The 26499-nt window shown below is 39.3% G+C and overlaps 1 protein-coding gene across 11 annotated transcripts; it reads left to right on the top strand.

The window, feature by feature from the left end:
* The first annotated feature begins 3715 nt into the window (after positions 1-3715).
* Positions 3716-21960, top strand: LOC136177159 (uncharacterized). Of its 11 annotated transcripts, none has more exons than XM_065948494.1 (7): positions 3717-3962; positions 6201-6476; positions 6763-7005; positions 8342-8485; positions 12299-12379; positions 12522-12608; positions 14344-14705. In XM_065948494.1, exons 1-7 carry the CDS (start codon positions 3902-3904, stop codon positions 14385-14387), a joined length of 936 nt encoding a protein of 311 aa, XP_065804566.1. In that variant the 5' UTR covers positions 3717-3901; the 3' UTR covers positions 14388-14705. The 11 variants fall into 11 exon arrangements, 10 of the variants coding, with proteins under 10 accessions (XP_065804563.1, XP_065804562.1, XP_065804561.1 ...); XM_065948493.1 differs by having other exon boundaries at positions 12299-12385; XM_065948492.1 differs by having other exon boundaries at positions 3719-3962; positions 12504-12608.
* The last annotated feature ends 4539 nt before the right edge of the window (positions 21961-26499 follow it).

The raw sequence follows: 26499 nt of genomic DNA, 5'->3' as shown, positions 1-26499 counted from the left end.
ACTGAGCATGTACGTACATCATCGCTCGACACTCTGGAGAGTGATGATGCTTGTAGTAATCAATATAGCGCCCTCTGCTGGTGAAAGAGAACTACTAGCATAATACTCAAATGAAATGCTGTTCGACTGGTGAATAAATTGAGTACTTTCGGCAAATATCTGCGATAGTATTAGTTGATGCCGATAGTCATGTGATATGCTAATATCGACCAGCCAATTAATCGGTCGGGTTCTAATTGCAACCCAATCGTCAAAAGTATGACAGCGTTCTTGTTTTGTTGGAATATAAACTCCAAAAGTATGAATCCGTTTTGTATCAGTTGATGAACTTGACATTAATATTAAGTACACAATGGTGGACAAAGTGAATGTGTTGATTGTAACCTTTAGCTGCTTTACTGAGAGGCACAAATTCATCCTATATGAGACTGTAAGATATGTTCAGATATTGGCAAAATGAAACCGTTATTTTTTTCTTGGACGTGTGTGCTCTACATATTAAGCTGCTGCCCAAAACACCACTCATTATCTTTGGTGCACCCATAAAATTTCCAGATTAAACTTTAAGTTAAACACTATGAACAACTTTCTGGATTTGAGGAATCTATTTGGCATGTGTTATTAGTATCATTATTACGCTATCCTCTTCATTCAACTGGTCCAAGTCCTAAACAACTTTATGCTATTTGAAAAATCTAAAAGCTTTTTCGTTCTTAACTATCAGCCCATGATCCTCTGAGCACGAGTTCTTTTCTGTTTCCTGTATTATAATTATTTGAAACGAGACTGAACCCACAAAACCACCTAAAGGACAAACTGCAGCCAGAAAAACTTTTCCATTAACAACACTGGCAAACAGTAACATGGCAACGACAAAGGTACAAAATACCAACAACAAATCCACAAAAGACGAGGATAAGAAGAGTAAGTTGACACTGATTTTAATCTTGCAATCGTGGTCATCTTTGGATTCTTCGTAGCTGTTTTTAGTCTTGATGTAGTTTTTCTCTCTGCACTCATCTTTGAGCTTCTCTCTAAAGTCTCTCTCTCTCTCTCTCTGTTGTCATTTCACATTTGTTTACATTTGGGGTTGTGTGTCTTTGTAGGTAATGTCACATTAGTGATCATTTTTATATCAAAGTTACTTTATGAAAATTTGTAGCTGTTTGTGTCTTACTTAAAGAGGACATATTATCCCCCTTCTCCAGCTTTTCAAACAGTCCCCTGTGGTCTAAATGAAACATCTGTGCTGAGCTTTGGTCAAAATATAACATGAATCAAGCAGCAGAGGAGGTTTGTGACCCTGTATAAACCAGCTCTCTCAGAACGCTCCGTTTTGATGTGTTGTGTCTTTTTAAATGCAACGAATTTTCCCGGTAGACATCTGGGGGTAGAGTCCATGGGTGGAGATACCAGGGGAGGGGAGTTTTTTTTTTTTCAAACAAAGGACTGGATGAGTTTATTTCATATTTTGCGGGTCAGTAGACACTCATTCATAATATGTCCCCTTTAAAGGCTTTATATGTGATTTTTTGATCCAGCAGATGTCGCCCTTGAGCACCAGCATGAAACCAAAACAACTTGTGCTGCATTGTTCTGTTAGCATGCTAATGCTAGCGATCTTTATTCTGCTTGTATCACACTGCATGTAAATTTACCCGAAACAACTGTGATCTAGAAACGCTAACATGACATTCAATTAAGCAGTGAGTACAGTATGTTCTTCTTCTTTTCTCTAGTCCTTCAATTAAACAACTTTTATACGCAAGGGGATCAGCCAGCCGGCCGTCCTGGCGATGTAGACGAACTGAAGATAGGACTCGGAAAACTTGGAAAGCATCACAGACAGTTGGACTCGGTTGTTACACCGTTTGTAGACAGTCATGACTCACAGAGTTATTTTCAGAGGATATACTTGATTTATATTACATTTAAGTGTGAAAAATCGCGTATAAAGCCTTTAAGTAAGTTTGTTCATCTTTTTTTCTTTTTTTATGTATTTTTTCCTCCGTGGATCCTTCCAACATGACTGGATCCCCAGCTTTCTCCCTCACCCCCCCTGACGGTCGGCCTTAGACATGTTGTGTCTTTTGAATCACTTTGTGTCTCTTATGTGGACATTTTTAAATATTTTTGTGGTATTTTATGCATTTCTTCTGTAATGTTATCTTTTGTAGAAGTCCTTTGGTGGTCACTTGATGTCTCTCTTGTCATTTTTTTCTCATTTTTGGGTCACTTTGTTGTGTATTTGTGTATTTTTGGAGCTGTTTTGTGTTCTTTTAGTCTTTTTTTGTGCCTTTATGAAAAACGTTTTTCAACACTGTGCATGCTGGCTGTTAAAAATAATGAATCAGTGTATTTACATATCTATTTATTCATTTTATTTATTCCACACAGAAGGGAAGACTACACCAGTTACATTCTCGGCTACAACAACATCCACCGATGAAGCCTCAGCTTCTTCTCCTGCAGCCTCAGGTACAGGTACGGACACAGCAGACTCCTGTGGTGTGACTATAACAACTTTACAGATCTGAAAGCTTTACGTCTAATGTGGCGATGAACTGACCGTGACACGTGATAGAAGAGTGTCTGTTTACAGATGTTTTTGGTCTTCCAGCTGCTCATTCTCCGAGAGTTCTGCTGGGGATCGTTATCCTCTATTTAGTCGCCATGATCAGCATCACCGTGACAACCTGGAGAAAAGGTGACCAAAGTTTGTTTTCTTCTGAAAGTGTTCAGCACTTCTGTTCAATAAACTCTACCAATCAGTCTTTGTTAAGTAACTCAAACTGACCAGATGTAGGGTTTCTGAATCAGATGGAAGAGATGTGTACCTGGCTATTAATTGGATCCCCTTGCTTTAGCGCCACCTAGAGGAAGAGATTTGATTTCAAAATGTTCTAAATTTGATTGTATTCAGTCTATGCATTAAAACTATGACGGCAGTTTATTCTAAATAAATAATAAAAATAAATAACAGAACAAACTCTCTCTTTAGGTGTTCATAAAGAGCTGGGTCTTTAGCTTTTTCTTAATGGTGCAAAGGGATTCTGCAGATCGAGTTCCACCACCGGGGGGCGACAGAGGAGAATAGTCTAGTTAGAAACTTGCTCCCAATTTCCACATGCAGGCATGTAGCTGACATGATTGACAGGTTGGCGTGATGTAACGGTTTGTCAGGAGGCTCAAAACCCTCCTCCAGCTCTCCGTCTGTCGTTAGGTTGACTAAAAGGACAAGAATAGACCAGAGCTATATTCTATTGAAATGGGTCCTGGGACCGCCCGGACTATCCGTGCATTTATCCAATCAGGTTCATTCATTGAGACTATGTCACCTTTTGTGTAGCCTACAGCGAAGAACTTGGCCATCACGAGTAGGCAGAGACGTCCAGGAGAAAATCAGAACAAGCCCACTTTTCAGTGGGTATGCGCCCATCAAGCGGAAAACGGGCAAAAAGGCGGAGCCGAGGTGGGGCTTAAACCTCCTGGGAAACAACGTGTTCTCCTGTCGGTCAACACAGCCACACCCCTAATTAAGAGATGCGCTCTAGAGATCAAACCTGTTTCTGTATCAGGCTGTGGACATGTTTATTTCTGCTGTAAACATTTTAGCATAGGACCTAATGGGGAATCCTCCATTTTTGGAGCCAGTCTAAAATGGACACTGGAGGAACTGCAGTGTTTTGGCGCTGACTGTGTGGTGGGTGAAACATTCAGAGAAGAGGAAACTTCAGCGCTCATTAACCACAGATTGAAATAGTCACAGACTCACTCTTATAACTTACCAATGTGGGTGTTTAGGGTAGAGGAACACACACCCGCTGACACGTAGACGGTCGAGTTCCTGTTCTCTTCTAAGAGAAACTGTGCTCACTTTGTGACAGAAGTCAGTGCCAAGATGAAGGTGATCATCAGCTGCTGCCTGTTTGCCTTCCTCCTGAGCTGTAACCTCACTGCAGGTAAGACTGCCCTGTTTCTCGCCATTACTTTGAAGCGTGTTGTGAAGACTTTTGTGTAGAGTTTTCTGAGTTAAAATGAATCTGAAATGTGAATCAAACTTTCATGAGGAATTGAGCCACTGATGTAAGCGTGAGAAAGGTTACTTCAGGAAGTAAAAAAACAGCCCGGATAGATTCAGTGGTAACGTACCTACACCGTAATATTTACATAAATGTGGAATATTTTTTAAGGTGTTATTCTCATCAGTTTGGGTTGTTGGTTGTTGGTTTTATACATGATTAGTGCATTGATTTCTTTAGTATGAAGATGAAGAAGATATTCTCCATTAATTATTAGAGGGAGATTACATTTGACGCTGTGTTGTTGAACATGCTCCACACACACACACACACAATCCTGTGGATGCACTGATGGCAAGCGCTCCTGAGCTGGTGGGGCGGGGGTTTGGTGCCTTGCTCAAGGTCACATCGGCAGTACTCAGGAAGTGATCTGACACCTCTCCAGCTACCAGACCAACTTCCAGACTAGGGCACTTTCCGAATTGTCACAGTTCAGTCGGCAGTACATACTTTTCAGTATGGAGTTTCAGTATACTGAACTTTCGTGGTCATTCAGTATGCATTTTTTGGGTCCACCTCAGTATACTGAACATTTCAGTATGGATACTAACTTCCGGATTTCATGCAGTATGGATCGGATGCGTGCTTTCAGGAAATGAATTGTATTTTACCACCCACAATGGTGTGCGAAATTAAATGTAAATCGTCACGTCACGTCCGCCTCCTCTAGATTAAAAATACATTTTTAATCTTGAGTTAAAGTCCCGACTGAAATCGCTACTTTTAATTAACAACAGAAAATATAACAAATATCTGCATTATCATAAAACCTTACCCCCTCTATTTAAATAATGATTTCACTATTTAAATGCATCTGTCTGACTTGTGATGTTGTTTTTTGTTTACCTGACTGTATATGCGCATTACTCTTCTTGAATAAAGCTAAACAAAAAAAAAAAAAAGGGTGAATGCGGCCGGTTCGGGTAACATAAATGACGTCACTTCCATACTGAATGAGTCAGATGAAGTAGGAACAAATATCTGCCTACTGTGCGCGCCCACTGAACAGTAGGTACTAAAGTTTTGTACTTGCAGGTATTTGCAGACCCTTTTTCAGCTGATGTTGAGAGTGTCCCAAGTGTGTTGCAAATGGAACTTGTTGACCTGCAGTGTAACAGTGAACTGAAAAATAAATTCAGAGAGGTATAGGGGAAGGCAGACCTGACTGGACAGTTTCTAAGAGAATTACCTGCATCCTTCCCAGAGCTATCCAAATTGTTCAGTCGTGAAATGTGCATTTTTGGAAGCACATATCTGTGTGAGAAACTTTTCTCGACAATGAACTTTAATAAATGCAAGTACAGGTCCAGGCTTAGTGATGCACACCTTGTAGCTGTACTCAGGGTTTCAACTGTGACCTCCGTCAAGGTAAATGTGGCTCATCTGTGTGAGCAGAAGCGCTGCCAGGTGTCTGGCAAGAAATAGAATGCAGGATTAATGTATTGGTATTTTGAGTAACTGCATTTTTTGGTTCAGTGCAGGTTTTATTTATTATTTGATTAAGTTATTTAAGTTATAAAGCAAACACAAAAGACTTGCACGACTAAATGAAAGCAGATGTTTTGAAAAATGTATATAAACTGCTGTTTGTATTAGTGATGTGTGACAACATTTTGCGGAAACAAAAAGTACATTTGCAAAAATAAAGTCCTTTTTGTGGTGCTTGAACTTTGTAGAGGCCCTCCTTCCAGTCGACAGTACTCCCAGTGGCCCCATGCCAGTTTGAGTTTGAGACCCCTGTACTAAACAGTACACAGCACGGATAGTAGGTACTTGGCAATTCAGATACAGCCACTGTCTGCACCGGGACTTGAACCAGCGACTCTCTGGTTCGCCAATCCAAGTCCCTAGACTGAGCTGTTTTTTCTTACTGTCTGTCAAAACACCAATGGACGTGCATTAAACCTGATGCTGCATCATTAAGATGATCCGCCTCTGCATGTGAAGTCTGGTGGATTTAATGTTGGAGGTTCATGACACAAAGACGCGTTTGATGAAGAGAAAGTTCAATGTGATTCTGAAACTGGTTTCAAACCACATTTTAGTTGCTTGCAATTTTAAGAATACAGACATCCTGACAGCCGAGTCTTTGTATCTAACGTTGTGTTTCTGTTGCAGCAATCATCCATAAAATAGTCGAGCAGAAGAAATCATTCAATTTACCCTGTCCTCACCCTGTGGATAAAGTGAAGTGGAGCAGAGAGAAGAATGGAAAAAAAACTGACTTAATGACTGTTGAGGGTGAAAAGGAGACAAAACACATTTCAGACCCATATAAATATTACAGTTCATTAGCAGATAAATCTCTACGGATACGAAGAGTAATGTTCTCAGACGATGGAAGATATTTGTGTAACGATGAAGCAGCTGTGGATCTGACGGTGATCCCACCAGGTAACATCGAACTTTGATAAAAACTTTTCAACATGACTCGATTTCTCTGCCCAGATTTTGTGTTTTAGTTTAACATGGACCACAGACACTCTTCAGTAATTTGAAAGAACTGTGCATTTTCATTTAAAAAAAAATTGGGTTTGATTTTTCTTTCCAGTTATTTAAAAAAAATATTTTCTACCTTTGTTAGTCCTTATTTAATGACAGTTTAGAATCCTCTGACTTTACTCTGTGTGATGCATTAATCGTAGCTCATAATAAAACCTGTTTTGTTTCCTCTGCACAGGAACAGTCGTTCACGAGGCGGCCGAGAGGACCAGCGTCACTCTGAAATGTCCTGATGTTTTAGACGATCACGGATGGTGGACAGACGTTGTAGACATACAACAACAAAGACGGTTTGTTGTTTCAAAAGCTGAAAAGACATTGACAATAAAAAGAGTGAATGCTGCTGACTCTGGACTTTACTACTGCAGTGGAAAACCTGCTGCGTACCTGAACGTGATCAGAGATGATGCGTCTGACAGAGGTGAGAGGAACACATAATCAGGGAAGAAGTTAAGAGAAGTTATTTAAAAGTCAGACAGATTCTTAGTAATCTACCTTTCCACCTGTCACAGATATTTAGAGATATGAGGACATTGATACCTCTCATATTTATCCTGTTTGACTTCCCCAGACTCACCGATATTGTTTTTTTTAACTCCATGTAAGCTTCCTCTTGATCAAACCTCTGACCCTTTTAAAAAAAAAAAAAATCTGATACCGATCTATCGACAGATATCTTTGTTGATTTGTTTAGAGATAGATATAGATAACACATTTTTTGAGTTGACCCCACAAATGCAGTTATCAATCACTTGTAGAAAAGATTAATAATTAAGACAAGATGGTCACTAAACTGGAAAGTATCTGTTCATGTACGTGCATCACCGCTCAAGAGTGATGATGCTTTTTGTAATCCATATAGCGCCCTCTGCTGGTGACAGAGAACTGTTAGTGTAACACAAAGATACTCAAATGAAATGCTTTTTGACTCTTGAAGATATCTGGAATATCGGCGCATGTCTGAGATAGAATTAGCCGATGCCCATTGTAGCGTAACTGAAATCGAGCAGGGGTCCAATTGGGTGCCAGACAGACCCTTAAGTCTGTCAAAAAAGTCTCAGGGTGAATAGCACGTATTCCCACCTAAATTCAACACAAAACCACACTACGAAATACAATTAAATCAAAGTTCATTTATACATTAAACATACATTCAGGACAACAGAAACATTTCATATTTAAAGTTCATCAAAAACAAAGATTTAAACCAGTCCAATGTTCTCATAAAAAATATGAATATTAAAGAAAGAGAGGGGTTGAGGGTGTGTGTGTGAAGGTGTGTGAGCGGCTGTTTGGGCTGGGGGGAAGGAGAGATTGGAGACCAGAAGCAGGGGAAGTCTTGAGGTGAGGTAACACAGAGAGAGAGTGAGACGATATCACCTGTCCAGGTTTTGGGTCCTGAGAGTCCATACCTCCAGAGCAAAGAAGGCAAAACAATCTGCCCACTCTAGGTTTTTATGAACGCTCCTCTCCTTTAATTGTTTGGCATCCAAGAACATTGCAAGCAGCCTGAACCCTCCTTCTCCAGTTGTCCAACACTCTACTGTGCAGCAATCCTCTGTCTCCTCTCACACACACTCTCCCTCTCAGGTGCAAACAATCATCAATTTGCCTCTCCTAGGCCACACCCCTTCCTCACAGCCCTCTGCTGTGCAGCTGGATGCAGACTGCACCCTGTCTGCTACACCATAGTCAAGCGATATGCTAATATCGGCCGATATATAAAGACACACATTATTTTCTGTTTAACACTGAAGGGAACGAGGCTGAACCCACAAAACCACCTACAAGACAAACAGTAGCAATGACAACTGTTCCATTAACAACACGGGCAAACAGTAACATGGCAACGACAAAGAAAGGAAAGTCCAACAACGAATCCACAGAAGACGAGGATAATAGTAAGTTGCCCCTGATTTTAATACTGTCATTAAAGAGATGTTTACGCGAAAACAATCCACTGAAAACTGAATCTTTATAAGTTAGTGTTTTCCAAAAAAGTTCTGTGTTCAGACGACAGAGCAATTGACTTAAAACTATCGTACATATTTTAAAAAACTGAGACGGGTCCTAGTAACCACACTGCTGACAAAACGATGCCCATCACACGACCTTAATGTAAACAAACAAACAAAAGAGCAAACTATTAAAGTGTAGATTGTTAGAAAACTCCAGCCGATGTGTAGCTGAGCTCTTCGCATCAAGTTGATTTGATGTGCATTTTTCTACAGTCCGTCAGGCATTAACAGGGAATCAGGTGAAGATTTATCTGGCAGCAGAGCGACGGGCGTGCCAATGAGATGAAGAATGGTGCTGATGTAATGGCCATCTCAGTCACGCTGATGTGATTGGTTGATCTCAAATCACAAGCAATGTTTGGTTTAGGGTGACATTGAGGTTCAACAATATGAAACATGTTTTATGTAGTATTATTATTATTACACTAGCCTCTTCATTCAACTGGTCCAAGTCGTGAGAAAACTTGATGATATTTGACACATCTAAAAAAAAAAAGACCGCAGCTTTTTTTCATTTCTCACGTTCAGCCCATGATCCTCTGAGCGAGAACTCTTTTCTGTTTCCTGTGTTATAACTGTTTTCGGTTTAACACTGGAGGTAATGACGCTGAACCCATAAAAACCACTTACAAGACAAACAGCAGCAATGTCAACTGTTCCATAAACAACAATGGCAAACAGTAACATGGCAATGACAAAGAATCAAAAGACCAAGAAAAAATCCAAAAAAGACAAGGATAAGAAGAGTAACTTGACCCTGATTGTAATATTGTCATTAAAAACATCTTGTTTAAAAATTCTTTCATAACCTTCTAGAGTCAAGATTACATTTTAGAAATCAGACAATGAAGACTTATCAAAGCTACTTTAGTTGATGTTTTCTACTACTACTAGTCCTTAAAGGAGCAGTATGTAACTCTGACCCCTAGTGTTTAAAATGGGTACTGCAGTCAGAGAGCTGTCTCCCCCCGTCCCCTCCTCTCTAGAGTCGATACTCACGCAGGTTGCCATGTGGTGGACGCTGAAGCTTCAGTGTTTAGCCAGCTCTGCATCAGTCTGACCCCTTAAATGCAGTTATCAAACACTTGTAGAAAAGATTTATAATGAATACAAGATGGTCACTCAACTGGAAAGTAAATGAGCATGTACGTACATCATCGCTCAACACTCTGGAGAGTGATGATGCTCGTTGTAATCTATATAGCGCCCTCTGCTGGTGAAAGAGAACTGCTAGCGTAATACTCAAATGAAATGCTGTTCGACTGGTGAATAAATCGAGTACTTTCTGCGAATATCTGAGATAGAATTAGTTGATGCCAATAGTCAATTAATCGGTCGGGTTCTAATTGCAACCCAACCGTGAAAAGTATGACAGCGTTCTTGTTCTGTTGGAATAGAAACTCCAAAAATATGAATCCGTTTTGTATCAGTTGATGAACTTGACATTAATATTAAGTAGAAAATGGTGGACAAAGTGAATGTGTTGATTGTAACCTTTAGCTGCTTTACTGAGAGGCACAAATTCATCCTATACGAGACTGTAAGATATGTTCAGATATTGGCAAAATGCAACCGTTGTTTTTTTCTTGGACGTGTGTGCTCTACATATTAAGCTGCTGTCCAAAACACCACTCATTATCTTTGGTGCACCCATAAAATTTCCAGATTAAACTTTAAGTTAAACAATATGAACAACTTTCTGGATTTGAGGAATCCATTTGGCAGTCAGTGTTATGCTAAGCTAAGATATGCTAACTGGCTCCTGGCTGTGGCCTTATATTTACAGTGTGACTCTTAGCTAGAAAGAGGATACGATATGTGTTATTAGTATCATTATTACGCTATCCTCTTCATTCAACTGGTCCAAGTCCTGAGAAAACTTTATGCTATTTGAAAGATCTAAAAGCTTTTTTCGTTCTTAACTATCAGCCCATGATCCTCTGAGCAAGAGTTCTTTTCTGTTTCCTATATTATAATTATTTGTAACGAGGCTGAACCCACAAAACCACCTAAAGGACAAACTGCAGCCAGAAAAACTTTTCCATTAACAACACTGGCAAACAGTAACATGGCAACGACAAAGGTACAAAATACCAACAACAAATCCACAAAAGACGAGGATAAGAAGAGTAAGTTGACCGTGATTTTAATATTTGCAATCATGGTCATCTTTGGATTCTTTGTCACTGTTTTTAGTCTTGATGTAGTTTTTCTCTCTGCACTCATCTTTGAGCTTCTCTCTAAAGTCTCTCTCTCTCTCTCTCTCTCTCTCTCACTGTTGTCATTTCACATTTGTTTACATTTGGGGTTGTGTGTCTTTGTAGGCAATGTCACATTAGTGATCATTTTTATATCAAAGTTACTTTATGAAACTTTGCAGCTGTTTGTGTCTTACTTAAAGATGACATATTATCCCCCTTTTCCAGCTTTTCAAACAGTCCCCTGTGGTCTAAATGAAACATCTGTGCTGTGCTTTGGTCAAAATATAACATAAATCAAGCACCAGAGGAGGTTTGTGACCCTGTATAAACCAGCTCTCTCAGAACGCTACATTTTGGTGTGTGTGTCTCTTTAAATGCAACGAGCCCCCCCCCCCCCCCCCCGAGTTTTCCCGGTAGACATCTGGGGGTGGAGTCCATGGGTGGAGATAGACTTAGACTTTCTTTATTGTCATTCAAACTTGTACTTTACAGTGCAGATAAGAACGAAATTTCGTTGCATTTGGCCCGTTGTAGTGCAGGATAAAAACAGCAGCATGTATTTACATATAAAAAAAAAAAATAAGGTGCAGATATAAATAGATATAAAAAGAAAAACTATGAGTAAAAATACTATACAGATAAATATATTGCACGTTATATTGTGTTTTACAGTCCAGTGAGGTAGTCCTGTGTGGGGGTTTGAGGGGGAATGGAGGGATTATTTTTTCCTGTTCAAAAGTCTTATGGCCTGTGGGAAGAAGCTGTTACAGAACCTGGAAGTTCTGCTTCGGAGGCTGCGGAACCTCTTTCCAGAGTCCAGCAGCGAAAACAGTCCTTGGTGGGGGTGGGAGGTGTCTCTGCTAAGATACCAGGGGAGGGGATTTTTTTTTTTTTCAAACAAAGGACTGGATGAGTTTATTTCATATTTTGCGGGTCAGTAGACACTCATTCATAATATGTCCTCTTTAAAGGCTTTATTTGCAATTTTTTGATCCAGCAGATGTCGCCCTTGAGCACCAGCATGAAACCAAAACAACTTGTGCTGCATTGTTCTGTTAGCATGCTAATGCTAGCGAGCCAGCCGGCCGTCCTGGCGATGTAGACGAACTGAAGATAGGACTCGGAAAACTTGGAAAGCATCACAGACAGTTGGACTCGGGTGTTACATCGATTGTAGACAGTCATGACTCACAGAGTTATTTTCAGAGGATATACTTGATTTATATTACATTTAAGTGTGAAAAATCGCGTATAAAGCCTTTAAGTAAGTTTGTTCAGTCCTTTGGTGGTCACTTGATGTGTCTCTTGTCATTTTTTTCTAATTTTTGGGTCACTTTGTTGTGTATTTGTGTATTTTTGGAGCTGTTTTGTGTTCTTTTAGTCTTTTTTTGTGTCTTTATGAAAAACGTTTTTCAACACTGTGCATGCTGGCTGTTAAAAATAATGAATCAGTGTATTTACATATCTATTTATTCATTTTATTTATTCCACACAGAAGGGAAGACTACACCAGTTACATTCTCGGCTACAACAACATCCACCGATGAAGCCTCAGCTTCTTCTCCTGCAGCCTCAGGTACAGGTACGGACACAGCAGACTCCTGTGGTGTGACTATAACAACTTTACAGATCTGAAAGCTTTACGTCTAATGTGGCGATGAACTGACCGTAATACGTGATAGAAGAGTGTCTGTTTACAGATGTTTTTGGTCTTCCAGCTGCTCATTCTCCGAGAGTTCGGCTGGGGATCGTTATCCTCTATTTAGTCATCATGATCAGCATCACCGTGACAACCTGGAGAAAAGGTGAGCAAAGTTTGTTTACTTCTGAAAGTGTTCAGCACTTCTGTTCAATAAAATCTACCAATCAGTCTTTGTTAAGTAACTCAAACTGACCAGATGTAGGGTTTCTGAATCAGATGGAAGAGATGTGTACCTGGCTATTAATTGGATCCCCTTGCTTTAGCGCCACCTAGAGGAAGAGATTTGATTTCAAAATGTTCTAAATTTGATTGTATTCAGTCTATGCATTAAAACTATGACAGCAGTTTATTCTAAATAAATAATATAAATAAATAACAGAACAAACTCTCTCTTTAGGTGTTCATAAAGAGCTGGGTCTTTAGCTTTTTCTTAAAGGTGCAAAGGGATTCTGCAGATCGAGTTCCACTACCGGGGGGCGACAGAGGAGAATAGTCTAGCTAGAAACTTGCTCCCAATTTCCACATGCAGGCATGTAGCTGACATGATTGACAGGTTGGCGTGATGTAACGGTTTGTCAGGAGGCTCAAAACCCTCCTCCAGCTCTCCGTCTGTCGTTAGGTTGACTAAAAGGACAAGAATAGACCAGAGCTAAATTCCATCGAAATGGGTCCTGGGACCACCCGGACTATCCGTGCATTTATCCAATCAGGTTCATTCACTGAGACTATTGTGTAGCCTACAGTGAAGAACTTGGCCATCACAAGTAGGCAGAGAGGTCCAGGAGAAAATCAGAACAAGCCCACTTTTCAGTGGGTATGCGCCCATCAAGCGGCGAGTTGAGTGCTCCAGCGCAATCCCTAACGTCCTCGCCTGAAGCAGTGGAGACGTTTGGTTAGGACCCTGTTGTGAAGGTTTGATCAGACGTCTTTCATTGGCAGAGCGTAGAGGGCGGGAGAGAGTGTAGACCTGGATTATAGAGTTTAGGTAAGGAGGAACCGTTTGTGTATCTGTTTCGTAAGCGAGCAGCAGAGTTTTAAATTTGATACGAGCAGTAACTGGGAGCCAGTGTAAGGACATGAACAGCGGAGTGACATGTGCTCTTTGAGGGAAATTGAAGACCAGTCGTGCTGCTGCACTTTGTATAATCTGCAGGGGTTTGATAGTGCATGTAGGAAGACCTGCCAGTAGAGAGTTGCAATAGTCAATGCGTGATATCACAAGCGCCTGTACCAGGTGCTGTGTAGCATGTTCTGACAGGTAAGGTCTGATCTTCCTGATGATGTACGAATCAACATGACCGGGCGATCGAGTCCTCTTGAATGTGAAATGTTAGCTGGTCATCAATCATGACACCCAGGTTCCGGGCAGACTTTGTGGGCTTGAGTTTAGTTGTACCAAGCTGGATATTGACCTGTGGTTGAATAGAGGGATGGGCTGGGATGACAAGGAGCTCAGTCTTTGAGAGGTTTAGTTGAAGGTGGCGTTCATTCATCCATTTAGAGTCATCATCGTCATCTTTGTTTCATGATATCAACATAAGAGGTGGATCACTTCTGAGCTTTATTCTGATCACTTAGTTGTAAACTTTTTATTTTTTGCTAATAAACTTCACTCGGCAGATTATCAAATATAATAAAAAAGTGTTCTATGAGCGACCACAAGGTGGCACTATTTAGAAGGTTTGATCATAGCCCAACTTTTCACCACTTACTGAAACTGTAGAGACAGTCAAAGTAAGACGTTATGTTTATGAATCACCATAAATGTGAACGCGTAAATGAGGACAAGTTGAATAAAAACGTCCTTCATCATCTTCTTTGTTTTCGGTGTCTTGCAGCTCGACAGACTGAGAGACGACACGCGACAGGAAGAGGAAACTAAGTCTGATCCTCTGTCACACAGAAACAAGAGTGTCACGGCCGGCTCAAAATCAACATTTCTTCTTCTACGGACTTCAAAGATATACTCCTGGATCTATAACCACTATTTTACTACTTTTTAGGGCCGTCATGTAGAAGCTTATCTCCTGCAATTTTTCTGTTCTATATGCAGTGAATAATGTATTCAGTTTGTTACAGCAGGACCCTGACCTGAAGCTGCTTATGACATGTTTACTCAAGAAATCAATCATTTGACTCCAAATGTACATTTGAAAATGCCTTTAAGTCTTACCCAAATAAAATAAAAAGTTTCTTAATATCACAGTTTGGACAATGATCTTTAATGGTCACATATCCTCCTCCTCTTCAACCAGTGTAAATAAGTCTCAGAACTCCTCAAAACATGTGTGAAGTTTCTTGTTGTAAATCCACTCTGATCCTGTATTTGATCATGCCTATAAACCCCTCTATTTCAGCCCTGCTCAGAACAGGCTGTATCTGTGTCCGTACCTTTAAATGTAAATGAGCTGTGTTTGACCACGCCCCCTGTCTGGAAGGGCTTGGGTGTCTCTGGCTTTCTCGCTCCATGCCCTATTGTTAACGATGAGAAGGCAGACTCAGAGGGCAGAACAAACACCTAGCTGTGGGAGAGTCACCCACCTAGAGGAGGGGTTACTGCCCTTTGTGATGTCATGAAGGGAAAATCTCTAAATGGCATTTTTGAACACACATTTTCTGAAAAGTGGAGCAGGCAAAAGACGGAGATGATGGACTTTTTTCATCATTGGGGGTTTTGTAGACATACTAGGGACACATATTAGGTTGATTTTACAGAATATGTTAATATCTGTTCCTTTCTTTGAATAGTTTAAAGGCCACTTTAATTCACATTTAATTCACATTGAAAAAATAATGGAAGTGAGTCAAGCTGACTCGTTACTGTCAAAATGCATTGACATTTCTTTTCCATTTACCAGTAATTAAAACCAGCAATAAAAAATGTGGCCTGTCTGTCTTCTTCTCTTTTGTCAGTTTCTCTGCAATCCTGGAAAGCTATACTTTGGTCCGACAACATTACAGCCTCTGGGAGAGATAAATAACATTTCAGGGCTCCTGGTATTTCCATTTCCATCCATACGTATTAAGCTACTGGTAGCTAGCAGTAAGCAATAAATGACTTCCTGCCATGACGTCCTTTTCTGTGCATTGCCTTTGTTTACTGTCTAATTTAATTAACAGTGAAAACACATTGGCTGTTTGTGAAACATTCTTTTAAGGGATATTTCACGTTGACCAAATTCAGTCAATTTGTACCATAGACTGTACAAAACATGAACGTAGTCTCAGTGACAAGGACAAGAATAAACCAGAGCTATATTCTATTGAAATGGGTCCTGGGACCGCCCGGACTAGCCGTGCATTTATCCAATCAGGTTCATTCATTGAGACTATGTCACCTTTTGTGTAGCCTACAGCGAAGAACTTGGCCATCACGAGTAGGCAGAGACGTCCAGGAGAAAATCAGAACAAGCCCACTTTTCAGTGGGTATGCGCCCATCAAGCGGAAAACGGGCAAAAAGGCGGAGCCGAGGTGGGGCTTAAACCTCCTGGGAAACAACGTGTTCTCCTGTCGGTCAACACAGCCACACCCCTAATTAAGAGATGAGCTCTAGAGATCAAACCTGTTTCTGTATCAGGCTGTGGACATGTTTATTTCTACTGTAAACATTTTAGCATAGGACCTAATGGGGAATCCTCCATTTTTGGAGCCAGTCTATAATGGACACTGGAGGAACTGCAGTGTTTTGGCGCTGACTGTGTGGTGGGTGAAACACTCAGAGAAGAGGAAACTTCAGCGCTCATTAACCACAGATTGAAATAGTCACAGACTCACTCTTATAACTTACCAATGTGGGTGTTTAGGGTAGAGGAACACACACCCGCTGGCACGTAGACGGTCGAGTTCCTGTTCTCTTCTAAGAGAAACTATGCTCACTTTGTGACAGAAGTCAGTGCCAAGATGAAGGTGATCATCAGCTGCTGCCTGTTTGCCTTCCTCCTGAGCTGTAACCTCACTGCAGGTAAGACTGCCCTGTTTCTCGCCATTACTTTGAAGCGTGTTGTGAAGACTTTTGTGTAGAATTTTCTGAGTTGAAATTAATCTGAAATGTGAATCAAACTTTCATGAGGAATTGAGCCGCTGATGTAAGCGTGAGAAAGGTTACTTCAGGAAGTAAAAAAACAGCCCGGATAGATTCAGTGGTAACGTACCTACACCGCAATATTTACATAAATGTGGAATATTTTTTAATGTGTTATTCTCATCAGTTTGTTGATTTTATACATGATTAGTGCATTGATTTCTTTAGTATGAAGATGAAGAAGATATCCTCCATTAATTATTAGAGGGAGATTACATTTGACGCTGTGTTGTTGAACATGCTCCACACACACACACACGATCCTGTGGATGCACTGATGGCAAGCGCTCCTGAGCTGGTGGGGCAGGGGTTTGGTGCCTTGCTCAAGGTTACATCGGCAGTACTCAGGAAGTGATCTGACACCTCTCCAGCTACCAGACCAACTTCCAGACTAGGGCACTTTCCGAATTGTCACAGTTCAGTCGGCAGTATGTACTTTTCAGTAGGGAGTTTCAGTATACTGAACTTTCGTGGTCATTCAGTATGCATTTTTTGGGTCCACCTCAGTATACTGAACATGTCAGTATGGATACTAACTTCCGGATTTCATGCAGTATGGATCGGATGTGTGCTTTCAGGAAATGAATTGTATTTTACCACCCACAATGCTGTGCGAAATTAAACGTAAATCGTCACGTCACGTCCGCCTCCAAATCAAAACAAACGAGCGTGGATTACTTGAATAAATTTTTAATCTAGAGTTAAAGTCCCGACTGAAATCGCTACTTTTAATAAACAACAGAAAATATAACAAATATCTGCATTATCATAAAACCTTTCCCCCTCTATTTAAATAATGATTTCACTATTTAAATGCGTCTGTCTGACTTGTGATGTTGCTTTTTGTTTACCTGACTGTATATGCACGTTACTCTTCTTGAATAAGGGTGAATGCGGCCGGTTCGGGTAACATAAATGACGTCACTTCCATACTGAATGAATCAGATGAAGTAGGAACAAATATCTGCCTACTGTGCGCGCCCACTGAACAGTAGGTACTAAAGTTTTGTACTTGCAGGTATTTGCAGACCCTTTTTCAGCTGATGTTGAGAGTGTCCCAAATGTGTTGCAAATGGAACTTGTTGACCTGCAGTGTAACAGTGAACTGAAAAATAAATTCAGAGAGGTATAGGGGAAGGCAGACCTGACTGGACAGTTTCTAAGAGAATTACCTGCATCCTTCCCAGAGCTATCCAAATTGTTCAGTCGTGTAATGTGCCTTTTTGGAAGCACATATCTGTGTGAGAAACTTTTCTCGACAATGAACTTTAATAAATGCAAGTACAGGTCCAGGCTTAGTGATGCACACCTTGAAGCTGTACTCAGGGTTTCAACTGTGACCTCTGTCAAGGTAAATGTGGCTCATCTGTATGAGCAGAAGCGCTGCCAGGTGTCTGGCAAGAAATAGAATGCAGGATTAATGTGTTGGTATTTTGAGTAACTGCATTTTTTGGTTCAGTGCAGGTTTTATTTATTATTTGATTAAGTTATTTAAGTTATAAAGCAAACACAAAAGACTTGCACTACTAAATGAAAGCAGATGTTCTGAAAAATGTATATAAACTGCTGTTTGTATTAGTGATGTGTGACAAAATTTTGCGGAAACAAAAAGTACATTTGCAAAAATAAACTTTGTAGTGGCCCTCCTTTAAGTCGACAGTACTCCCAGTGGCCCCATGCCAGTTTGAGTTTGAGACCCCTGTACTAAACAGTACACAGCACGGATAGTAGGTACTGCCTACTGCCTACTGAAAGATTGAGTAGGTACTTGGCAATTCGGATACAGCCACTGTCTGCACCGGGACTAGAACCAGCGACTCTCTGGTTCGCCAATCCAAGTCCCTAGAGACTGAGCTGTTTTTTCTTACTGTCTGTCAAAACACCAATGGACGTGCATTAAACGTGAACGTGCATGTTTAAACCTGATGCTGCATCATTAAGATGATCCACCTCTGCATGTGAAGTCTGGTGGATTTAATGTTGGAGGTTCATGACACAAAGACGCGTTTGATGAAGAGAAAGTTCAATGTGATTCTGAAACTGGTTTCAAACCACATTTTAGTTGCTTGCAATTTTAAGAATACAGACATCCTGACAGCCGAGTCTTTGTATCTAACGTTGTGTTTCTGTTGCAGCAATCATCCATAAAATAGTCGAGCAGAAGAAATCAATCGCTTTACCCTGTCCTCACCCTGTGGATAAAGTGAAGTGGAGCAGAGAGAAGAATGGAAAAAAAACTGACTTAATGACTGTTGAGGGTGAAAAGGATACAAAACACATTTCAGACCCACATAAACATTACAGTGCATTAGCAGATAAATCTCTACACATACAAAGAGTAATGTTCTCAGACGATGGAAGATATTTGTGTAACGATGAAGCAGCTGTGGATCTGACGGTGATCCCACCAGGTAACATCGAACTTTAATAAAAACTTTTCAACATGACTCGATTTCTCTGCCCAGATTTTGTATTTTAGTTTAACATGTACCACAGACACACTTCAGTAATTTGAAAGAACTGTGCATTTTCATTTAAAAAATTGGGATTGATTTTTCTTTCCAGTTATTTAAAAAAAATATTTTCTACCTTTGTTAGTCTTTATTTAATGACAGTTTAGAATCCTCTGACTTCACTCTGCGTGATGCATTAATCGTAGCTCATAATAAAATCTGTTTTGTTTCCTCTGCACAGGAACAGTCGTTCTCGAGGCAACAGAGAGGACCAGCGTCACTCTGAAATGTCCTGGTGTTTCAGATCATCAAATATGGTGGACCGAAGCTGAACCAATACCAAAAGAAAGTCGGTTTGAGGTTTTTCGATTGGACAAGACGTTGATTATCACAAACCTTCAGGCTGCTGACTCTGGACCTTACTCCTGCAATTTAGAACCTGCTGCGTACCTGAACGTGATCAGAGATGATGCGTCTGACAGAGGTGAGAGGAACACATCATCAGGGAAGAAGTTAAGAGAAGTTATTTAAAAGTCAGACAGATTCTTAGTAATCTACCTTTTCACCTTCTTGTCACAGATATTTAGAGATATGAGGACATTGATGCCTCTCATATTTATCCTGTTTGACTTCCCCAGACTCACTGATATTGTTTTTTTTAACTCCATGTAAGCTTCCTCTTGATCAGACCTCTGACCCTTTAAAAAAAAAAAATCTGATACCGATCTATCGACAGATATCTTTGTTGATTTGTTTAGAGATAGATAACACATTTTTTGAGTTGATCCCACAAATGCAGTTATCAAACACTTGTAGAAAAGATTAATAATTAAGACAAGATGGTCACTAAACTGGAAAGTATCTGTTCATGTACGTGCATCACCGCTCAAGAGTGATGATGCTTTTTGTAATCCATATAGCGCCCTCTGCTGGTGACAGAGAACTGCTAGTGTAACGCAAAGATACTCAAATGAAATGCTTTTTGACTCTTGAAGATATCTGTAATATCGGCGCATGTCTGAGATAGAATTAGCCGATGCCCATTGTAGCGTAACTGAAATTGAGTAGGGGTCCAATTGGGTGCCAGACAGACCCTTAAGTCTGTCAAAAAAGTCTCAGGGTGAATAGCACGTATTCCCACCTAAATTCAACACAAAACCACGCTACGAAATACAATTAAATCAAAGTTAATTTATACATTAAACATACATTCAGGACAACAGAAATATTTCATATTTCAAGTTCATCAAAAACAAAGATTTAAACCAGTCCAATGTTCTCATAAAAAATATGAATATTAAAGAAAGAGAGGGGTTGAGGGTGTGTGTGTGTGAAGGTGTGTGAGCAGCTGTTTGGGCTGGGGGGAAGGAGAGATTGGAGACCAGAAGCAGGGGAAGTCTTGAGGTGAGGTAACACAGAGAGAGAGTGAGACGATATCACCTGTCCAGGTTTTGGGTCCTGAGAGGGGTTGCAGCGTTACCACTCCAATGATAGTTTCATAACTGCCCAATCATTTACGAAGCTCCAGTCCATATCTCCAGAGCAAAGAAGGCAAAACAATCTGCCCACTCCAGGTTTTTATGAACGCTCCTCTCCTTTATTTGTTTGGCATCCAAGAACATTGCAAGCAGTCTGAACCCTCCTTCTCCAGTTGTCCAACACTCTACTGTGCAGCAATCCTCTGTCTCCTCTCACACGCACTCTCCCTCTCAGGTGCAAACAATCATCAATTTGCCTCTCCTAGGCCACACCCCTTCCTCACAGCCCTCTGCTGTGCAGCTGGATGCAGACTGCACCCTGTCTGCTACACCATAGTCAAGCGATATGCTAATATCGGCCGATATATAAAGACACAGATTATTTTCTGTTTAACACTGAAGGGAACAAGGCTGAACCCACAAAACCACCTACAAGACAAACAGTAGCAACGAGCAAACTATTAAAGTGTAGATTGTTAGAAAACTCCAGCCGATGTGTAGCTGAGGTCTTGGCATCAAGTTGATTTGATGTGCATTTTTCTGTAGTATTATTATTATTACACTAGCCTCTTCATTCAACTGGTCCAAGTCGTCAGAAAACTTTATATTTGACACATCTAAAAAAAAAAAAAGACCGCAGCTTTTTTTCATTTCTCACGTTCAGCCCATGATCCTCTGAGCGAGAGTTCTTTTCTGTTTCTTGTATTATAACTGTTTTCTGTTTAACACTGAAGGTCACAAGGCTAAAACCACTAAACCACCTACAAGACAAACAGCAGCAGAAACAACTGTTCCATTAACAACAACGGCAAACAGTAACATGGCAACGACAAAGCAACAAAAGTCCAAGAACAAATCCACAGATGAGGACAATAAGATTAAGCTGACCCTGATTTTAATACTGTCATTAAAAAAGTTTTATTTAAGAATTCTTTCATAACCTTCTTGAGTCAAGATTACATTTTAGAAATCAGAAAATGAAGACTTATCAAAGCTACTTTAGTTGATGTACTACTCGTCCTTAAAGGAGCAGTATGTAACTCTGGCACCTTGTTTAAAATGAGTACTGCAGTCCAAACTAAAAAACATTGTAGAGAGCTGTCTCCCCCCGCCCCCTCCTGGCAGGTTGCCATGTGGTGGACACTGAAGCTTCAGTGTTTAGCCAGCTCTGCATCGGTCTGTAAACCTTTCTGCGTTCTAACCTCTCTCCATTTTTCAAAAGTATCAGCATAAAAAAAATATCAAATTACATCCATACAGGTTTAGTCACACTGTTGTTGAATTAAAACAGTAAAGCCTGATTAGATTCTTAAATACGTTTTTCAAAGTGGTCAAACTGTTCTGTGATATATTTTGATTGAAGTGTTTGACTGCAACGTGAAAATGTGAATCTAGTGTTTGATTAAAATATTACAAAATCTGTTTTCTTTTTCCCCACAAACTAAAAGGATGGAAGACACAAGAAACAACTTTAACGACAACTTTAAACTCAACACAATCGGGAGACTCAGATAAAGAAACAAGTGTTTCAAATTAACCATCACGACGGTTCGAACATCTCATGGCTCAGAAAACATAGAACCAACAAGTCTGACTTGTAAAGTTTTTAGTGTTTTTTTATTTTATGTTTTACTTTAATAATTATTCAAATACTGAATGAAAAGAGCCTGCTCTGTGTACCATCGATTGAATTCGAGTTATTCATTCTGATTTGATTTTTCAGACTCTCCTGGTTTGGTGTTATGGATGTATATCTTCATCACCGTCCTCATCATCATCCTCATCATTATAGTCACTGTCTACTGTAAAAAAAGAAGATTTAAAAAAGGAGGTAAATTAATGCTTCTTGTTAACAATATTGTCTATAAATCAAGCAGAATATGAGATATTTAAATATAATTACACAATACAGAAGAAGAAGAACAAAAACGGGGGACGATCCAAATAAAAAAACGAGAAAAAGAATCTGGATGAAATTCTGGCCGAGAAGACGGTAAAGGTGCTTAATGCCATGTGTGCGAGATGCAAAAAATACACAACATCCTGGACAGGGAGCAGTCAAATAATCGTGGCGGCACACACTTCAGGATTATTTGGACATATTTGCGACAAGCCCCGAATTGGGCCATGCCTGTCTTTTTGTATTTTTCCTTGCAGAGCAGCAAACGAAACTCACTTTCACGATCAGTTGTTGGATGTTTGGAGATCCAAATGAATCCCGACCGTCTGGGAGTTCGGCTCAGATTTAAGCTTTATTACGCCTTCACGTTAAAATACACAAAAAGAAATGAATGCAAAAAAAATAAAATAAACTCACTTCAAATTGAGCTTCTCGGCCGTCAGACAAAAGAGGCCATGTGGCACCAACAAAAGATTTAAAAACTTCCTACCACTTTGCAACAAGGAGACTGCTTAAATGAATCCCTTAATTATGAGCGACATCAGGGGTGCTGGTGGCACAGAGGTTAGTGCGCGCGCCCCATGTATGGAGTGAGAGTGGAGAGTGAATTTGCATATTAGCTAAATATTTAGAAATCGTTGCTAAATATTTAGAAATCAAAGCTAAATATTTAGAAATCGTTGCTAAATATTTAGAGTCTTAGCTAAATATTTAGAAGTCGTTGCTAAATATTTTGTTTATATTCTATATATTTAGCTTTGTTTATAAATATTTACAATCTTAGCTAAATATATAGGATCAAAGCTAAATATTTAGAAGTCGTTGCTAAATGTTTAGAAACATAGCTAAATATTTAGAATCAGGACATGTATTTTTAACATTGAGATAAAACATTCAACATTTAGATATAATATTTAACATTTATATTTGCCAATAAAATTATCTTACATTTTTATTCACAAAATATTACAAAGTTCACAAATATTTCTCTAAATGTGAATAAAAAGTAATTTTTTAGGGCTGAATGTGGAGAAATGTTGTTGTTATTTGTAGTGTGCGCAACTTTACAATTGGCGCCCCATAACATCAATTATTTTAATAAAGCAGTAAGTTTACAGTAAGTCTACAACATGCTCATAAAGCAAGAGTTCATCTTACCTCAGCTGGTTTTGAACTCAAAAGAAAAAGAAAAACTGTTGCATTCTTCTTCATCTTAAAAGTCCGACTTGGTAAAGTCCAGATTACCTGTGGTGTCCGCCTTTTTCTTTGCAGGTAAAAAAGAAGAAGCTCTTTATGAAGAAATACCGGATGTATTGTTTCAGCCAAAAAATGGTGAGAAAAGTTATTTTTATTTTATAGAGAAAGACAAACTTGCTGTTTTTGGGATGACCAAGAATGTTGTAAAGATATAAAGGCAGCAGTGATGGAAAAAACAAAACAAAGCTCAGTCAGCTGTCTAAAGCAAGGTCCAATCTGGCTTTGGTTCTAAAAAACATTGGTGTATACAGAAGCCTTATAAGTTAATGTCAGCTGGTTCTGTATAATAATGCTTGTTGGTTACATTTTTTAGACAGATTAAACCAAAATGCACAGCCCATGATCCTCTGAGTGAGAGTTCTTTTCTGTTTCCTGTATTATAACTGTTTTCTGTTTAACACTGAAGGTCACAAGGCTAAAACCACAAAACCACCTACAAGACAAACAGCAGCAGCAACAATTGTTTCATTAACAACAACGGCAAACAGTAACATGGCAACAACAAAGCAACAAAAGTCCAAGAACAAATCCACAGAAGATGAGGACAATAAGAATAAGTTGACCCTGATTATAATATTGTCATTAAAAAAGTTTTATTTAAGAATTATTTCATAACCTTCTTGAGTCAAGATTAAATTTTAGAAATCAGAAAATGAAGACTTATTAAAGCTACTTTAGTTGATGTACTACTCATCATTAAAGGAGCAGTATGTAACTCTGACACCTAGTGTTTAAAATGGGTACTGCAATCCAAACTAAAAAACATTGTAGAGAGCTGAATATTTAGCTTTGATTTCTAAATATTTAGCTTTGATTTCTAAATATTTAGCAACGATTTCTAAATATTTAGCTAATATGCAAATTCACTCTACCGCCCACCGGAAGCACCAAAACAAAAGTTTGAGGAAACGATCCAACCATTGTCTCCTACAGGAGACTGGCGGGATTTTGATAATGTTGAACGAATTAACGGAGAATATTGGAAGGGCCGTTTTGGCCGCAATTCAGGGTTTTCAAAGCACTACTTTGTAAACGTACCAAGTGCTGTGATGGCGCTGTGGAAGATCCTGTGGCTGACACCGAAGAAGTAGTGCTTTGGCTTATTATATATTTAGCTTTGATTTCTAAATATTTAGCAACGATTTCTAAATATTTAGCTCATATGCAAATTCACTCTACCGTCCAGTGCTTTGAAAACCCTGAATTGCGGCCAAAACGGCCCTTCTAATTCGTTCAATATTATCAAAATCCCGCCAGTCTCCTGTAGGAGACAATGGTTGGATCGCTTCCTCAAACTTTTATTTTGGTGCTTCCGGTGGGCGGTAGAGTGAATTTGCATATTAGCTAAATATTTAGAAGTCGTTGCTAAATATTTTGTGTATATTCTATATATTTAGCTTTGTTTATAAATATTTACAATCTTAGCTAAATATATAGGATCAAAGCTGAATATTTAGAAGTCGTTGCTAAATGTTTAGAAACGTAGCTAAATATTTAGAATCAGGACATGTATTTTTAACATTCATATACAACATTTAACATTTAGATAAAACATTCAACATTTAAATATAATATTTAACATTTATATTTGCCAATGAAATTATCTTACATTTTTATTCACAAAAGTAAATATCACAAAGTTCACAAATATTTCTCTAAATGTGAATAAAAAGTGATGTTTTAGGGCTAAATGTGGAGAAATGTTGTTGTTATTTGTAATGTGCGCAACTTTACAATCGGCGCCCCATAACATCAATCGTTTTATTAAAGCAGTAAGTTTACAGTAAGTCTACAACATGCTCATAAAGCAAGAGTTCATCTTACCTCAGCTGGTTTTGAACTCAAAAGAAAAAGAAAAACTGTTGCATTCTTCTTCATCTTAAAAGCCCGACTTGGTACAGTCCAGATTACCTGTCGTGTCCGCCTTTTTCTTTGCAGGTAAAAAAGAAGAAGCTCTTTATGAAGAAATACCGGATGTATTGTTTCAGCCAAAAAATGGTGAGAAAAGTTATTTTTATTTTATAGAGTAACGGGACTCATTAGGTAGAATTGTGTCTGCAAGAAAACATGACAAAATATTCTATATTTTACCAGGAATATTTGGTTTAACAAACATTTTCAGTATAAACGTAAAAGTATTACCAGTTGGCTTCTCCATCAGAGGAAGCTCAGAGATGGTGGAATACGTGGGATCATTTTGGTTTAATCTGTCTAAAAAATGTAACCAACAAGCATTATTATACAGAACCAGCTAACATTAACTTATACGGCTTCTTTTTACACCAAGGTTTTTTAAAACCAAAGCTTGCTTTAGACAGCTGACTGAGCTTTGTTTTGTTTTTTTCATCACTGCTGCAACATTCTTGGTCATCCCAGAAACAGCAAGTTTGTCTTTCTCCTGCATCGGAGACACGTTAGGTAGAGATTACACAGGTAACAGTTAGTTCCTTAAATGCGGGAAACATATTTAGGTTTCAAGATTCTAAATCTAAATCCCACCAAATGAACCTGCCAAACAGACAAGACTTATTCTTTTCCATTTGCAGAGTTGACGCAGTCGAGTGAAAGCCCATATTTTTTACTGAAGAAACCTGAAACACCCGAGAACAACAACGACGTGACGTCTGCAGTTTGAGCGGAAAATTCTTCAGTTGTCGATAAAACCTGCTTCTTCAAGAGTTGGTGCCTTGTTTCCACTTGAGACTGTAAATAATAAAGTTTGAAGCCTGAGTGACTTCACCCGTCTGTTCCTGCAGGGGACACTGAAGTCCCATTGATGGCGGTCTCCATGCTGGAAATGCTGTCTCAGTCTAACTTTCAGTCA

This window comes from Labrus bergylta, chromosome 19 (genome assembly GCF_963930695.1).
Source record: "Labrus bergylta chromosome 19, fLabBer1.1, whole genome shotgun sequence".
NCBI lineage: Eukaryota > Metazoa > Chordata > Actinopteri > Labriformes > Labridae > Labrus > Labrus bergylta.
This window is presented reverse-complemented; position numbering and strand designations above follow the sequence as displayed.

Excerpts from the sequence above, each read along its gene's own strand:
- LOC136177159 (XM_065948489.1), top strand. The coding sequence starts at position 3,902 with ATGAAGGTGATCATCAGCTGCTGCCTGTTTGCCTTCCTCCTGAGCTGT. Across the intron at positions 3,963-6,200 it reads GAGCTGTAACCTCACTGCAG|CAATCATCCATAAAATAGTC; the intron begins GTAAGACTGCCC and ends TTTCTGTTGCAG. Across the intron at positions 12,380-12,503 it reads TTCTTCTCCTGCAGCCTCAG|ATGTTTTTGGTCTTCCAGCT; the intron begins GTACAGGTACGG and ends GTCTGTTTACAG.